Raw genomic sequence first — 18,004 nt, forward strand, 5'->3', positions numbered from 1 at the left:
GCCTGCTGTGGGACACAGGTCAGATGATAAGATATTGGTGTTATCAGTTGGTAGTATGTTCCTACCTGTTCCCACTGTGCTTGTGCAGAATTAGGCACTGGTAGACATGGGGCTAAATGAAGTTTGAAATGCATTAGGATTGTCCTTCTCTTTGCTGACATTGTCTGTGTTGACTGGGGACACAAGTAAATTGCCATTGTCTTTGATGTAACTTGCTGACTGCAGCTAAGAAACTGAAAGGCAACTGAAATATGTTATATTCATGAGAAGGGAAGAGTAGTCAATGAGGTGCAGTGTAAACAACCACTGACACTGTTAAAGACAATGAAAGAAAAGATGGAAACCCAAAATGAAAGATGAAGATTTATAAAAACCCTCTACTTTTTAATCACACACTTGAACTTTGTTTCCAAGTATATTTCTTCCTTTAGAAATAGCCCAGGTTCAGTAGATTCAATTTCGTAGTGCCAGCTTATTCTTTAATCCTTACAAGTGGAATCTGCAGTCCTATTTTACTAAAGAATTTCCTCTTTAGAGAATCAAGTGTGATGTGTCACTACAGGCAACATCTTTGCTTGCCTTGACCTCTCTATGCTCTCAAGCAGTTCTGATTTGCTTTGTGGAAACTTCTGCCCTGAATTCCTTGGTTCAGCATGAGCTTTATTCATCATCTCCTCATCTGATAACTCTCTTTCCCTTTCAGTTTCACCTTCTTCTTTCCCCTCATTTCTCATTCCTCTCCCCCTCCTCTTCCATGCTTCTCCTTTTCTATCAAATAGAAGAGCAAGACAAAACAAAACCTAGAAGTGTATGGCTGAAAATACAAGTGTTTTCTTTGGACAATTTCCCTTTACCTCTCCTGATCTACCTCCTGATTTTTTTTTTTTTTTTTTAGCTTCAGATGTACAAATGATTCAACAATTCTATACATTACTCAGGGCTCAACACAATAAGTACACCCTTAATTCCATTTACATATTTCACCCATATTTCACCCCCATTGCCTCTAACAACTTCCAGTTTGTTCTCTATATTTGAGTCTGTTTTTTGTTTTTCTCTTTTTTGCTTTGTTTGCTTTGTTTCTTAAATTAATTCTGCATATGAGGGAAATCATATTTGTATTTTTTATTTGTCTTTCTCTGACTGACTTATTTCACTTAACATAATATTCTCTAGATCCACCCATGTTGTTGGAAATGGCAAGATCTCATTCTTTTTATGGCTAAGTAGTATTCCATGATATTAATGGTATAGTTAATATATTTTATATACCACTTCCTCTTTATCCCCTGTATCTACTCATCTATAGATGGACACTTGGGTTGCTTCCATATCTTGGCTATTGTAAATAATGCTACAGTAAATGCCATTATTGTAAATAATGCTATTGTAAATAATGCTACAGTAAACATATCTTGGCTATTGTAAATAATGCTACAGTAAACATCTCATGTTTAGGGTACATATAACTGTCCAAATTAGTGTTTTTGTTTTCTTTGGGTAAAAACCCAGTAGTAGAATTACTGGATCATATGGTAGTTCTATTTTTAATCTTCAGGGTACCTCTATTCCACAGTGGCTACACACAGTTTGCATTCCCACCAAGAATGCACCAAGAATTCTTTTCTCCACATCCTTGCCAACACTTGTTTCTTGAGTTTTTTATTTTAGCTATTCTAACAGGTATAAGGTGATATCCCATTGTAGTTTTGATTTGCATTTCCCTAATGATGAATGATGTTGAGCATCTTTGCATGTGTCTGTTGGCCATCTCTGTCTTCTTTGGAGAAATGTCTATTCATGTCTTATGTCCATCCCATTTTTTATTGGATTATTGGTTTTTTGATATTGAATTTATAAGTTCTTTATATATATTTTGGATATTAGCCCTTTATCAGATATGTCATTTACAAATATCTTTTCCAATTCAGTAAGTTGTCTTTTTGTTTTGTTGATGGTTTCCTTCACCGTGCAAGTTTTACTTCAATGTAGTCCGAATAGTTCATTTTTGCTTTTGTTTCACTTGCCTCTGGAGAAAAATGTTTCTACAGTTGATGGCAAAGAAATTACTGCCTATCTTTTTTCCTACAATTCTGTGGCTTCACATCTCATGTTTAGGTGTTTAATCCATTTTTGAGTTTATTTTTGTGCATGGTATAAGAAAATGGCCCAGTTTCATTCTTCTACATATATCTGTCCAGTTTTCCCAACACCATTTGTTGAAGAAACATCCTTTTCCAGTTGCATATTCTTTTTCTTTTAAAGAGTTATTTATTTTAGAGAGAGAGTACATGCGTGGGGGAGGGATAGAGAGAGAGATCCCAAGCAGGCTTCCTGCCCAGCATGGAACGCAATGCGGTGCTCAATCCCATGACCCCATGACCTGAGTCGAAATCAAGAGCCAAATGCTCAGTTGATTAACTGAGCCACGCAGGCACTTTTCCCATTGCGTATTCTTGTCTCCTTTGTTATAGATCAATTGGCCTAAAAGCATGAGTTTATTTCTGGATTCTCTATTCTGTTCTATTGATCTATGTGTCTCTTTTTGTGCCAGTACCATACTGTTTTGATTACTGCAGCTTTATAGTATATCTTGAAATCCAAGATTCTGATCCCTCCAGTTTTGTTCTTCTTTCTTAAAATTGCCTTGGCTATTTGTAGAACCATACAAATTTTAGGATTGTTCCAGTTCTGTGAAAAATGCTATTTGTAATTTGATAAAAAATGCATTAAATCTATAGATTTCTTTAGATAGTATGGAAATTTTAACAGTATTTATTTTCCCAATCAATGAAGATGGAATATACTCAATGGAATATCTTTCCATTTGTTTGTCTCACTGAGATCCTCCAGTCTTTTCTCAAGTCCAGTAAGTATCTTTATGATCATTATTTTGAAATCTCCATTGGGTTTATTGCTTATCTCCATTTCATTTAGCTCTTTTACTCTAATTTTATCTTGTCCTTTTATCTAGGACATAGTCCTCTGTCTCCTCATTTTGTCTAGCTCTCTGTTTTTATGTATTAGGAAAGTCAGTTATATCTCCTAATCTTGAAAGTAGTTGCCTAATGAAGAAGAGGTCCCATAAATGGTGCAATGACCCCTGTTCACTAGAACTTGGCAGGGGTGCCTCCTATGTGTGTTGTAGGAATTCTTCTATTGTGGTTGAGCCATGCTTGCCTTCAGTAAGTTGTCTACAATGTCTTTGCCTTGTTATGAGCAAGGTTTGGTCTCTGTCTGTTAAGGGGCCAATTTGGGGCAGCCTTGGGTTACAGTTAGGTCAGACCAGATGGTTGCCTTCAGCCCATTTGCCAGAACTGTGGTTGCACTGAACTGCAGGTTGCTCTTCCTGCATTGTTTTCTGAGAGGCTTTCATTTGTGAGCAGGATCTGCAGTCAGATCAGATGTTTGATCCCCAGTCTGTCTGTTGGGTTTGTAGTGACCCCAAACCACAGGGTTCTCTGTGCTACCCCTATGAAGTTTTTCTTGGTGGGCAGAGCTAGCAGTCAGATCAGACCCAGGAGGATGCAGTTAAAGTGGTGTGTGCAGTTACCTTCGGGTACTTTGGACTGGTACTGGCAAGTGTCAGGGCTTCTCGAAGAATGAGACCTAGCTAGAGAACTATGGAGGAACTCCTCTTGAGTGGGGTGGACTGGAGGGGGGGAATCTACAGGAGAACAGGGTATGTGGTGTTAGCAAACTAGATTGTAAATGTTCACACTAGTTACCGCAGGTGTCCAAGTATCTAGCCTGGGGTTGAAAGAGAGAAAAGGCATCCACCAGTTCTTTTGTTCTTGGAAAAGTCTCCTAAAGATCCTTGCCTCTCCTGTGCACATTCTGGGATTAGTAAATAATTTCATATACCCCAGGTGCCTCCCAAACTGCTGTTTCTATGATGTATCTTACTGGGGTTGTTTGTTATTTTGGCTCTTTAAGAGTGGGAACTCAGTTTTCTATCACACTCCAGGCTCTCTCAGAGCCAAGCCTTTTAAAGTTCCTGATGTTAAACCCCACTGATTGTAAAAACTCAAGAAGTTAAGCTCCTCTGATTGTCAAAGCTGATGTAATGGGGACTTGTATTCCCAGTGCAGGTCCCTTATGTCTGGGATGCCTGACGGGGGGGTCTTTTCCCCTCCCATCTCTGTATTTGTGGTATCCCTCCTGCCTGTGGTTAGTCTTGCATCTTACTTTGGTTTCCAACCAGACTTCACCCTTTTGTACCGTTTTCAATGTGGTCTCCTCTCTTCGATTAACTGTGGACAGTCTGTTCTGCTGGTCTTTGGTTCATTTTGGTTTAATTACACTGATGTGGCTGTTATCTAGGTGTGTCCATCTCTCCAGGCTCCTCTACCTCCTGATCTTTTAATCCTTATTTCATAGTCTTTTGTTCCCTACTCATATATGTGTGTATATGTTTGTGTACATATATACATACATATAACATAATTTTTAGCCATATTGTTTCCAATTGTGCACTTGTAGCCCCTCATGTATTTAAGGCTAATTTACTGTGAGGCTAATGAAGCTTAAATTTAAAGGCCCCTTGCTTACACAAACCTGCACCAAAGCTTTGGAAAGTTCTCTAGTCATGTGTCTCACGTGATCATGTATTTTTATAAAATTTGCAAAAGTAAGTTATATTGGTTCCACTTTTGGAATGGCAGGGTGAGAAGCTCTGTGGACCCTCACTCCAGCAAAATAAGCATAACTACAGAAGATAAAAACACTTAAAATCTCTGGGAGCTGTTCAAAGGGCATACATGAAATGATGTATGAAAGTCTATTCATAGTAAGACTTAATGAATAAATAAATTAACATTGACTTTTTACATATAATCAGGATATCAAATAAGTCCCTCTAAATTCTATTCTAATTTCCATTTAAAGTTTACTCTAACTTTTTAATGAGAATCCAAATGGAAATTTTCCATGGTGAATTAAATGAATGATTTTGTTTATCAGAGTGGCTGAATGCTCCTAAGATCCTGTCACACCAATATTTTTTCAATGAACTGCTTTGACAATACTTCTCTAACTTTCTAAAATACAGATATTACTCCCATCTATCTCAGTGTTGACAGCAAACTTTTGGCCATTTGTGTAAATTGAGGACTCTAGCTTCCTTTAAAACATTGTTTTTATTTTAATTTAAATTCAATTTGCCAACATTATAGTACATCGTTAGTTTCAGATGTTGTTTTCAATAATTCATCAGTTGTGTATAACACCCAGTGCTCATCACATCATGTACTCTAGCTTCTGAAAGTAAAATAAGCTGGTAAAATTTTTGATCTACTTAAACTGGAAATTTTAATTCAACCCATCGCTTCCCTTACAGATCAGGGAACACTCTCAACATGGACTCAGAGATCCACATGTCCGCTCCAGTGTGCCTCATTAAGAACACTGAAGAGCAACTGCTGGCTAATCAGGAAGCTTTGGAGATCCTGTCAGGCATTAAGAATCCTCTTGTGGTGGTGGCTATTGTGGGCCTCTACCGCACAGGCAAATCCTACCTGATGAACAAGCTGGCTGGGAAGAACAAGGGTAAGTGGCACCAACAAAGCTCTGCTTAGTCCCTTCTGTCCACCCACACTGCCAGCATGGAGCATGGAAAGAAAGTTAGAGATGCAAAGAAATACTGAAAGTTATCTTTCAATCCAAAGTTATGCTCCTATCTTCACTATGGTCTGAAAGAGGCAAGTCATCTCTCTTTCCACTCTGCTTTAGTTTCCCCTTTTAAAAGCATAAATGGGGGATCCCTGGGTGGCAGAGCGGTTTAGCGCCTGCCTTTGGCCCAGGGCGCGATCCTGGAGACCTGGGATTGAGTCCCACGTCGGGCTCCCGGTGCATGGAGGCTGCTTCTCCCTCTGCCTATGTCTCTGCCTCTTTCTCTCTTTCTCTCTGTGTGACTATCATAAATAAATTAAAAAATTAAAAATAAATAAATAAATAAAAGCATAATGGTTTCTTTCATAGACTAATGCAATAATAAAAAATAATTAATGTACATAATAATAAACTATAAGACATTTACTACACTGTGTAGTGAAAGGAAATTTCCATTGATCATTAAGATTCAAAGAATGTTTAAGTCTGTATTAGTCTGTATTGGGTCTTTTTTTTACTGTTGTAAAATATACATAACATAAAATTTACCATTGTAATCATTTTAAAATGTACATACATACAGTTCTGTGGCATTATGTAAATTCACACTGTTATGCAACCATTGCCACTACCCATCACCGTAATTTTTTCACCTTCCCCAACAGAAACTCTGTTCCCATTAAACAATAACTCCCCAGCCCTCGGTAACCACCATTCTATATTCTGTCTCTATGAATTTGACTACTCTAGGAATCTCATTTAAGAGGAATCAGGCAGGGGATCCCGGAGTGGCTCAGCGGTTTAGCGCCACCTTTTGGCCCAGGGTGTGATCCTGGGGTCCTAGGATGGAGTCCCATACCAGACTCCCTGTATGGAGCCTGCTTCTCCCTCTGCCTATGTCTCTGCCTCTCTCTCTGTGTCCCTCATGAATAAATAAATAAAATCTTTAAAAAAAAAAAAAGGAATCAGACATTACTTGTCCTTTTGTGTTTTGCTTATTTTACTTAACATAATGTCTTCAAAGTTCATCAATGCTGTACCATGTGTCAGAATTCTCTTCCTTTTTAAGGCTGAACAACTCTATGTGCATACGTATTTGTTTATCCGTTGTTTATCCGATTTGACCCTTGGGTTGCTTCCACCTTTTGGCTATTATGAATAATGCTGCTAAAAACATGAGGGTACAAATATCTGTTCAAGTCCCCATTTTTGCTTTTTTGGGGGTATATATCCGGAAGTAGAATTACTGAATCATTTGGTAATTCTGTGCTTAATTTTTAAGAAATGATACTGTTTTCTGCAGTAACTGCACCACTTTACATTCCCAGCAGAAACACACAAGGTTTATAATATCTCCACATCCTCCCCAAAACTTATCACTTTTGTTTTTTTGATAGTGGTTATCATGAGTGTGAAGTAGTTTCTTACTGTGGTTTGATTTGTTATTTCCCTAATGACTAATGATGTTGAACATCTTTTCATTTGTTTATTGGTCATTTGTATATTTTCTTTGGAGAAATATCTATTCAAGTCCTTTTTTCATTAAAAAAAAAATTTAGGGGCACCTGGGTGGCTCAGTGTTTGAGCGTCTGCCTTCAGCTCAGGTTGTAATCCCAGGGTCCTGGGATCAAGTCCCACATCAGCCCCTACCCCCCGCCCCCGCAGGGAGCCTGCCTCTCCCTCTGCCTATATCTCTGCCTCTCTCTGTGTCTCTTATGAATAAATAAATGAAATCTTAAAATAAATATATTAATAAATTTTAATTAGTTTCAGAGGCAGAATTTAGTGATTCATCCAGTGCTCATTACATCAAATGCTCTTTTTTAGAAGATTTTATTCATTTATTTGACAGAAAGAGAGCATACAAGCAGGGGAGCAGCAGGCAGAAGGAGAGGGAAAAGCAGGCTCCTCAGTGAGCAGGAATTCTGATGTGTGACTCAATCCCAGGACCCTGGGATCATGACCCAAGCTGAAGGCAGACGCCCAACCAACTGAGCCACCCAGGCACTCCTCAAGTGCCCTCTTTAACACCCATCACCCAATTATCCCTTCCCCCACCCACCTTCCCACCTCAGTTTCCTAGCATTCAGCATCTCTTAGGATTATTCATCACAATCAAGTGGGATTTATTCTGAGGCTTTGCTCATTTTTTAATGACGTTGGTTTTTTATGTTACATTGTAGGATTTCTATATCCATCTACCATTAAAATTCCACCTTCTTACCCCCCACTCGCCCTTGCAGGCTTTTCTCTGGGCTCCACAGTGCAGTCTCACACCAAAGGAATCTGGATGTGGTGTGTGCCTCATCCCCAGAAGCCAAGCCACACTTTAGTTCTTCTGGACACTGAGGGCCTGGGAGATGTAGAGAAGGTAAGGGTTAAGGATTCCATTCTGGAATAAGACCCTCATCCCTGAATATTCTCTACACTATTTAATTTTTTTTAAATAAGAGCTTGCACTTAATATGTTTTTTCATTTCCATTTATGTGCCCTAAGACCAAGTTTAGCAACCAGGCATCAGGAAAATATTCTTAAGACATAATCCTGGAAGATCATAGTGGTCAGTAGGTAGTATTCTAATCATTAACAATAGGCTGTATGCTAAGCCAGTTAACCTAGATGCATAAAGGTAGTACAAATAAAATCAGTGTCATGAATTCAATCCTGCAGAGAATTTTAGTTAAGAATTTAGGTTCTGAAACCCCACACCCTTGTGTTTAAATATAACCCTGTCACTAACTCAGTGGCCTTGGCAAATAGTTTGACCTCTTTAGCCTCAGCTTTCTAAATCTGTAAAACAGATGTAATAGATCTATATTTGCCTCATAGTACTGTTTTGAATATGATAAGTAATGGAAAATAGGTGCATAATAATTGCTCAGTAAAGTTGCCACACGTATTATTATTCTTATATAAGTCAATTTTGCTATAGAATAGGAAAAGAAAATTTTAAACTTAAATTCTTAGAATGCCCACCAACCTTGACTATTTGTCTTGTAATTATCTGCCAGTGATCATAAGAGAACCTAGTGAGAATCAATGTAAAGATGCTAATCACAAAATGATCCAAAATTCAAGTCCCTCTCACATTTTTGTTTGGATTTGATTTTCTCATAAAGGTCATTAATCTAAAAAAGACTAGCAAAATGAGTATCTTTTTACTGCTATTCTGGGAAGTACCAGGAGAATGAAACATAATCTCAGCCTAAATGTGTTCTGATTTCCAGGGTAACAACCAGAATGACTCCTGGATCTTTGCCCTAGCAATACTTCTGAGTAGCACCTTTGTGTACAATAGCATGGGAACCATCAACCAGCAGGCCATGGACCAACTGCAGTATCCTTTTTGCTGTTCAAAATAGGATCAGTGTAAGGGGCGGGGAGCCCTATGTTTAAAAATCAGCTGTTTAGCTGTGAATCCTAGTGAATCAAGCATAAAAAGAGAAAACATAAGAAATCATTCAAGGGCAAGGGAAATATCCTAGGTACCCACTGAAGAATTGACACTTGGGTTAAAAACAAAGGTGACATGAAGGTTGTAGATATGGGGAACTATTATGGGATGGAGGACAGTTCTTTTCTGCCAGTTTTCCTTATTTTGCTATTCAGCTATGTGACAGAGCTGTCAGATCGAATCAGGGCGAAATCCTCCCCTGATGCCAATGGAATTGAAGATTCAGCTGACTTCGTGAGCTTCTTTCCAGATTTTGTGTGGACGCTGAGGGATTTTTCCTTAGAGCTGGAAGCAGATGGTCTACCTATCACAGCAGATGAGTACCTGGAGATTTCACTCAAGCTTAAACAAGGTAAAAGGAAGACGTAGAAATAAAAGGAAATAACATGAGAAACTATCATCTTTTAGTGTTCCGTTTACAGTTTTCTTACATTTATAGTTTTCTATTTATTCTTAGCTGGCTATCATTAAGAAGTAATCCTTGTTTGGTATATGAATTAATAGAATTGATTTTAAATTATATTCTCCTTCTCTAAGAATAGTTTTTTCTTTCATCTTTTCCTGTGCTATTATCAGATTGATTTATTTCCCTGCTGAGGGCTTATGATTAGCTAAAGAATATGGAATAGATTAGGCATTGATTGGAAGAAAATAGATTGAAGCATGAACAGTGCTCTAGTCCAGGGGGTTGGCAAATTATGGTCCACAGGCAAATGATGGCCAATCCAGCCTGCCAGCTGTCTTTGTACATAATGTTTTATTGGAATAATGCTATGTCCATTCATTTATAGATTGTCTATGGCGGCTTTCATGCTGCAACAGCAGAACTGAGTACTTGGAAAAGATACCACCTGGCTTGCAAAGCCTAAAATATCACTGTTTAGCCCTTTACAGAAAAAGTTTGCAAGCTTCTATATTTGGGAAATGCCTTTTTTATCTTACTGCAGGCAACACTCAAAAGGACCAAAATTTTAATCTGCCCCGACTCTGTATCCGGAAATTCTTCCCAAAGAAGAAATGTTTCATCTTTGATCGACCCACTCACCGGAAGAAGCTAGGCCAGCTTGAGACAATGCATGATGATGAGCTGGATCCTGAATTTGTGCAACAAGCTGCAGTCTTCTGTTCCTACATCTTTAGCAATTCCAAAACTAAAACTCTTTCAGGAGGCATCAAAGTCAATGGACCTCGTGAGTCCTCTTCTCAGTCTTTTTCTTTCATCTTTAAGATTAGAGGAAGGTAGAATTACCTCCACCTGATTTTAGCTTTGAAAAATGCAAATCTACTGCTATTATCATTTAAATTCTGAATAACACCAACATTTCTAATAGATTTTACTAGCCAAATTTTCTTGGGTGAGAAAAGATAGGAAAAGGAAAAAAAGGCTCTAATTCTTAAAATTGCCCTAGTTAATTGAACCTGCACTGCCCAATATGGTAGCCACTATTCAAGTGTGGCTATCCAACTTCAAGTGTTAAATTAATTAAAATTAATTTTAAATTAATTAAAATTAAAAAATATTTAAAATTCAAATTACACAGTTATATTTCAAAGGTCCATACCTACATGTGGCTAGTAGCTGGATGACATTCTGCAGGCCACACATAGAACACTTCCATCATCACAGAAAGTTCTCTTGGACAACACTATGCCAGAGTAAACAAAACTGAGGACTCTTTTTGATTTGTTCTACAATATTGATCAAATATTCATCACAGACCAGGGCTGATGATAGAGACATAAATGAGAGAGGTGTAGTCCCTGTCTTAATGGTGCTTGGGGGTAAAGTGGTTACAAACACTCAATAAACATAGGCCTATGCTATCTATAACAGAAATTCTCAACCTTTTATGTATATACATATCACCTGGGCATCTTGCCAGGAAAGAGGGTCTAATTCAGTTGATCTGGGGCAGAGGATAAGAGTTTGCATTTCTAGCCAGCTTCTAGGTGATCTGAGGACATTGATACTGTGAGACAAATGAGTGGTAATAGATATGATCAGAATTACACAGAATAAAATGTTTCCTCATCCCACCTACAACAAGCATCCTCATTTGTTCTCAACTTGTAGGTCTAGAGAACCTGGTGCTGACTTATGTCAATGCCATCAGCAGTGGGGATCTGCCCTGCATGGAGAATGCAGTCCTGGCCTTGGCCCAGATTGAGAATGCAGCTGCAGTGCAAAAGGCCATTGCCCACTATGACCAGCAGATGAACCAGATGGTGAAACTTCCTACAGAAACCCTCCAGGAGCTGCTAGACCTGCACAGGGCCTGTGAGAAAGAGGCCATTGAATTCTTCATGAGCAATTCCTTCAAAGACATAGACCAGTTATTTCAAAAGGACTTAGCGGTAATTTTTTCTCAAGTTTATATGGATAAGGGTCTTGGAAAGCAAAGTACTACCAGAAAATGAAATGGGTATTTTTTTTTTTTGAGAGAGAGAATTCCTACTAGACTTTAAAATGGTGATAACCGGGATCCCTGGGTGGCGCAGCGGTTTGGCGCCTGCCTTTGGCCCAGGGCGCGATCCTGGAGACCCCGGATCGAATCCCACATCGGGCTCCCTGCATGGAGCCTGCTTCTCCCTCTGCCTATGTCTCTGCCTCTCTCTCTCTCTGTGACTATCATGAATAAATAAATAAAATCTTTAAAAATAAAAAATAAAATGGTGATAACCACTATTTGTTATTATCATAAAAAGAAGAACAAAGTTTATCATGATGAACTCAAAGTTTTAAAACATTTTTCTTTCACAAATAATAATCTTCCCCATAATTTAACTAAATAAATATAAGTAACAATTAGAGCTTCAATCAAATGCCTACTATTATTAGACTGATTTGATATTCTAGTCAAAAGCAAAGCAAATTGTAGTCCTGATTATCTTATGCAAGCTTATGTTGAGCCACATTTATTCCATATGCAATCATTGGTCCAACTTGAAAAGCTGAAGTTTCTCTCTTAAAGGTGTAGCAAAAAAAAAAAAAAAAAAAAAAAAAAGCTAGGAACGTCTTCTCTGAACTTCATCTGCAAGGAAAAGGGGACTTCTGTAAAAGTCAGGAGCAGGAGGAAGGATAGGGCCATGTTAAGGTGCCTGTAACTTTTTCTAGGGTCATAGATTTATTTTTGAGAAGCCTTCCCAGAAATCCCAAGGTCAAGCTAATGTCTTTTCCCTGTTATTCTTTTTACTTCCTATTTTTACATTAAAGGCCAAACTAGAAAAAAAGAGAGATGAGTTTTGTAAACAGAACCTGCAAGCATCAACAGATCGTTGCTCAGATTTACTTAAGGAAATTTTCGGTCCTCTAGAAGACTCTGTGAAGCAAGGGGTTTATTCCAAACCGGGAGGGTATCGTCTCTTCATCCAGAAGACACAAGAGCTAAAGAAAACGTACCTTCAGAAACCTAGAAAGGGGATACAGGTAATCAAGATTTACCTGCTGATTGTGGAAAGCTGCTGACATGCCTCTTTGAAAGACCAACATAACCAAGTATAATTGCACACATTACAAGAACAACAGCATCCCTGCTTTCATTCAATAAACATATACAGAGAGCCTGTTATATCAGATATGTCCTCTATCCAAGAATATATTCAATTAATAATTGAGTTATTAATTGATTTTCAGATTAACCACCAAGTTGTTATTGCAATTCACTATTACAGCTGGATCTTTATACTATAAGGGAGAGAAACTCGATGATGATCCCTTAAACAAAAATGCTAATTTGTCAATTTAGGCTACAAGTTGGCTTTAAGGACAGCTGGATCCAAGATTTCAAGGAATGTCATCTTCTGTCTCTCTGTTATTTTCCTCAACCCAACACTTCTGTCTTTCCTATTCTCCCTCCACCTTTCCTCTGATCTGCTTTCTCCATGATGGCTTCCTTTTTCAGCAACTCACTCTATAGGGGACCACAACACCAACAACTCCAAAATTAGAGCCCTTAGTCTGAAAGAACAAAGAATCTCTTTTTCCCAGTGTCTATATCAGTCTCTTTTAAAGGATTCTGCTTAGTAAGTTCCCATGATTGGCCAGCCTGGTGCAAGTGCCTGCATCTGTGGTCAGCAGTCTTGACCACAAGGCACACCAGGACCAATAGGAGCAATTCCTAGAGGAAAAGATGGTGGGAAGACAATCAGGAACAAGTGTTTCTAGCCAATTCCTATTACTAACTGTGTTCTCTGGGTCCTAAGGCTGAAGAGGTTCTTCAGGAATACTTGGATTCCAAGGAATCTATGACCGATGCAATTCTACAGACAGACCAGACACTCACAGAAAAGGAAAAGGAGATTGAAGGTGAGGAGCCAGTCAAGAGACTAAATAGCTTCTAGAGCACTCAAAGTTTTAAAAAATTTAACGGGGTAAGCCTGGGATCCTTACACTAGGGCAAAAAGAACAAAGATGCCTCTTACTTGCTAAAGACATTTCTGAGCAGGGCATATGCAGTGAGTAGCCACAAGGACAGGTGAGTGTGCTGGGAAGAAAGGGAAAACACGTTTACACATGTACATTTTTCTTCTTCTTCTTCCTCCTCACAGTGGAACGTGTGAAAGCTGAATCTGCACAGGCTGCAACAAAAAGACTGGAGGAAATGCAAATGAAAAATCAGCAGATAATGGAACAGAAAGAAAGGAGTTATCAAGAGCACGTGAAACAATTAACTGAGAAGATGGAGAGGGATAGAATCCAGTTGCTAGAAGAACAAGAGAGAACTCTAGCTTTGAAACTTCAGGTATTTAATTGCATTACCCTGAGGTTTGTTTTTCTCTTTTCTCTCTACTGTCCCTGATCATATCTTAGTGTGGCAGTGAGAACATGACGCCTAGAAGAAGGACCTTGCTTGCCACTTGCACTTTTCAATTTCTGTCTGCCTTCCTGACCTGGCCTTTACCTCTGTCTGGTTATTAAAAGATTTTATTTGCAGTTAGGTCACATCTAGTCCTTTGTATATCTTTCAGTCAGTGGTGGCTGTTATCTGCTAGGCTTTCTAAAAAATCACTTATATGTATCTCTTGCTTAACACTATATGAAACAAGAACCACTATGTTTCTATTACTTAGGAAAAGAAACAAGAGTTCAAAAAACATCAAATCACTTTTATAGGGTCACACAGCTTGGAAAGCTGAACTGTCTTCACCACTTAGTAGAAATGTAATCACAGAGCTAGGATGCCCAAGAGAAATTAATGAAAATTAAGGGTAGAGAAAATGCCAAGAAGAAATTAAATATCAAAAAAAAAAATCTATGAATGTGAAAAGTAGCTATTAATTACAGATTTACTTAGTGCTACACTTTACTCAGTCTCCATTTATCCCTTTTTATAGGAACAAGCCCGTCTACTAAAGGAAGGATTTCAAAACGAAAGCAAACGACTTCATAATGAGATACAAAATCTTCAGCAGAACATGGCAAGACCAAGGAGAATATGTGTCATAAGCTGAAGACCTAAAGAACAGAGCTTTCCTGGTTACTCTTACCCAACACGTAACTTAAATAATTTCTGAATTTGGAAAAATATCATTATACTTGAAAGTAATTAAGTCTTGCATTTTTATAACACTAGAAATTTGCAAAGACTTGCAGTACTATAATTAAAACCATGTCCCTCTTCCTAAGAAAATTGTAAGTTCTGGGATCCCTGGGTGGCGCAGCGGTTTGGCGCCTGCCTTTGGCCCAGGGCGCGATCCTGGAGATCCGGGATCGAATCCCACGTCAGGCTCCCGGTGCATGGAGCCTGCTTCTCCCTCTGCCTGTGTCTCTGCCTCTCTCTCTCACTGTGTGCCTATCATGAATAAATAAAAATTAAAAAAAAAAAAAAAAAAAAAAAAAAGAAAATTGTAAGTTCTATAACAATGGTCCATTTTATATCTCTAACAACATAGAAAGTATGAGCTGGTACCATTCAGGAGCAGTTTATTCCTCTGGGTAACCACTAGTTAACAAATGGATACTGAGCCAAGTCTTAGGTAAAAGTTTAGGAACATAGTTGGGCATCAGTTTGGCCAAGTGTACAGTGGGTTTCAATACTAGGGACAACCATCCTAGCTTCTAGTGAAGACGGTGTGCAGTTTTCCGTAGTATCACAACTACACCATTTGTGAGCAGTTATGTGATCACTAGGCCCTGGCCATGGACAATCCTCCCTGATGGATTCCAAGCTAAAGCAAACCACTTTATATAGAGAGATCTAGAATCACTACAGAATTTTCATAAGAAGATAGAAGAAACCATTAGCATGAGTAGTGGCTGGGTCATCAAGAAATTGGCCAAAAAAAGGAAACTCTCCTTTCCTGCTCAATTCACCCAAATTATAACTTTAATGGGACACTTTAGAATTTTAGATAAGTGGGCAGCCTGGGTGGCTCAGCAGTTTAGCGCTGCCTTTGACCCAGGGTGTGATCCAGAGACCCAGGATTGAGTTCCACGTCGGGCTCCCTGCATGGAGCCTGCTTCTCCCTCTGCATGTGTCTCTGCCTCTCTCTCTCTCTCTCTCTCTCTCTCTCTCTCTCTGTGTGTGTCTCTCATAAATAAGTAAATAAATAACCTTTAAAAAAAAAGAATTTTAGATAATTGACACTGGGCTAAACATAGTAATATGATGACAGTTATGCATTGTGTATAATTCACAAAGATGGACCTTAAATGATGACAAATAATATATTAGAAAACTGAACTAAATTATTAGATAATTTATAATCCTATAACTTAGGCAGTATTTTCCCTATTCTTAACAGCCTGCACTTGAAAGTTTGCTGATTTTCCCCAAAGAAATTATAGATTGTTTTTTATATTTTTTGATCAACAAAGTAATGTTCTTGGTATTACTTAGTATATATAGACTTTATCCTAATTTTCTAAAGTCCTGGGTAAATGGCTGATGTTTCTTAAAATGACTAAAAGTTATTTTCAGGCTGAAAATAAAATATTCTTCACTAGGCTTTTTATTTGTGATAGTTCTTTTTTTCTTTCAGTGTTCACCAAAAGATAAGGCTTGACTCTTCATAGCAATGGTTGGCTAACTTTTCTCCAAAAGGCCAGATGATAATTATTCATGGCATTGTGGACTATACAGTTTCTATCTCAACTGCTCAACTCTACCATGTAGTATGAAAGCAGTCATAGACAATACACAAATGAATGAGCATGGCTGTGTTCCAATAAAACTTTATTTTAAAAATTAGGTGGTCCCCACAAACCATAGTTTCCAGATTATTGCTCTATTAAATCATTGGTCAAATTCTGTGTATCTGCCTTATGTTGTTTACATTTGTAAGGGAATGTGTATTAAATTGTATGTTAGGATCTTGAAAGTATTACACAATGTTTCAATGAATTAGAACATGAGAAAAATGTATGGAAACAGCTAATGCCATTAAATCCATATTAATAAGCCTGCTTTCTTCTGATTGCATGGGGACATATTATTCCATTGAACCCCCTTACATTCCATCAAGTGATGAATGCTTCTTTCCACAGTTGAGTATATGAAACTAAGCAGTTTTTTTTTTTTTTACTTGACTGCAACTTCCTAAGAGACCAGGTGAGACCCACAGCATGTGTGTAGGTATGCATACAGACCCGTGGTGTTTAGGTAAATATGCTATGTATTTTCTTTTCCAAGCTGCATTGCGACAAAGAATTAAATAAAATATATTTTTATTAACTAGAGAAATTTCATAGTAGAAAGAACAAATATGCCTTTAAAACCAAATAGTAGTCTCTTTAATAACCATTTAAAAATAAGAACATTGGAACTAAGCAAATCTACACAACTTCCTTCCTAGCTTGGTAGCATGAGTCTATACCAGATTTCAAATGATCTGATACCTCTTTTAGTACTTTTTCTATATTATCTCCAGGAATAAAATAAAGCTCTCTCTCCAGGGGGGCATGTTGCTTTCGCCAGTGGTCCACAATCCAGCCATGCATTAAAACTGTTTTATTCAATATAAAGATTCCCTGGCCCTTACCCTTCCTGTGATTTCTGATATAGTAGATCTGAAATGGGTCATTGGGTAATACAATAACAAGAAAAGGGTAAGTCAAGCCTATAAGCTTTCAGTCTACCAAAGCTACCAATGTTAAGACCTATATTTACAGGGCACCCAAGTGGTTTAGTCAGTTAAGCATCTACCTTCAACTCAGGTCATGATCCAGGAGTCCAGGGACACTCAGCAGAGAGTCTGCTTCCACCCGGGGGTTCCCTGGCTTATGCTCTCTCTTTCTCTCTCACACACACACAAATAAATAAAACCTTAAAAAAATACCTATATTTGCTTAACCTTATGATGTTTTTGTATTAAAAACATTTCTCTCACAGAAGGAACAAGAGAAGGATGTCCACTCTAACTATTACTATTTAACATAGTACTGGAAGTCTTAGCCTCAGTAATCAAAAAACAAAAGGAAATAAAACGTATCCAAATCAGCAAGGAAGAAGTCTAACTTTCACTATTTGCAGATGACATGATATTCTATGTAGAAAACTCAAAACAATCCACCAAAAAATCGCTAGAACTTAGTTCTAGCCAGAAGCAAAGTTGCAGGACAAAAAAAACAATGTACAGAAATCTGTGGCATTTCTATACACAGATAAAGAAGCAGCAGAAAAAAAACCACGGAATCTCCATTTGCAATTGCACAAAAACACTAAGATACCTAGGAATAAACTTAAGAGATAAAAGAATTTGTACTCTGAAAACTATAGAACACTTATGAAAAAAATTGAAAAGGACACGAAGAAACAAAAAAGCATTTCATGCTCATGGATTGGAAGAACAAACATTGTTAAAATGTCTATTTTAACAATTTACACATTTAATGTAATCTCTAACAAAACATCACCAGCATTTTTCACAGAGCTAGAACAAACAATCCTAAAATTTGTATGGAACCACAAAAGACATTGAATAGCCAAAGCAATCCTGAA

The 18,004-nt window shown here is 37.9% G+C and overlaps 1 protein-coding gene and 1 long non-coding RNA gene across 2 annotated transcripts in view; one reads left to right on the forward strand and one right to left on the reverse strand.

Moving 5' to 3' along the window:
* LOC118355079 (uncharacterized) overlaps window positions 1-7,965 on the reverse strand; it is a 27,470-nt gene extending 19,505 nt beyond the window's left edge. Inside the window, exon 1 of the long non-coding RNA XR_004816787.2 lies at window positions 7,835-7,965. This is a non-coding gene — a long non-coding RNA (uncharacterized LOC118355079). The remainder of the gene's footprint in view (window positions 1-7,834) is intronic.
* The window catches only part of GBP1 (guanylate binding protein 1), a 17,910-nt gene extending 1,445 nt beyond the window's left edge, over window positions 1-16,465 (forward strand). Inside the window, 12 exon segments of the mRNA XM_035718137.2 lie at window positions 2,797-2,869; window positions 5,339-5,547; window positions 7,854-7,981; window positions 8,839-8,948; window positions 9,221-9,417; window positions 10,013-10,255; window positions 11,140-11,420; window positions 12,280-12,492; window positions 13,269-13,371; window positions 13,614-13,807; window positions 14,400-14,481; window positions 14,484-16,465. Coding sequence (XP_035574030.1) covers window positions 5,358-5,547; window positions 7,854-7,981; window positions 8,839-8,948; window positions 9,221-9,417; window positions 10,013-10,255; window positions 11,140-11,420; window positions 12,280-12,492; window positions 13,269-13,371; window positions 13,614-13,807; window positions 14,400-14,481; window positions 14,484-14,524 — 1,782 coding nt within the window. The 5' untranslated portion in view covers window positions 2,797-2,869; window positions 5,339-5,357 and the 3' untranslated portion in view covers window positions 14,525-16,465.
* Window positions 16,466-18,004: the final 1,539 nt, after the last annotated feature.

Source organism: Canis lupus, chromosome 6, assembly GCF_003254725.2.
Source record: "Canis lupus dingo isolate Sandy chromosome 6, ASM325472v2, whole genome shotgun sequence".
Classification (NCBI taxonomy): Eukaryota; Metazoa; Chordata; class Mammalia; order Carnivora; family Canidae; genus Canis; species Canis lupus.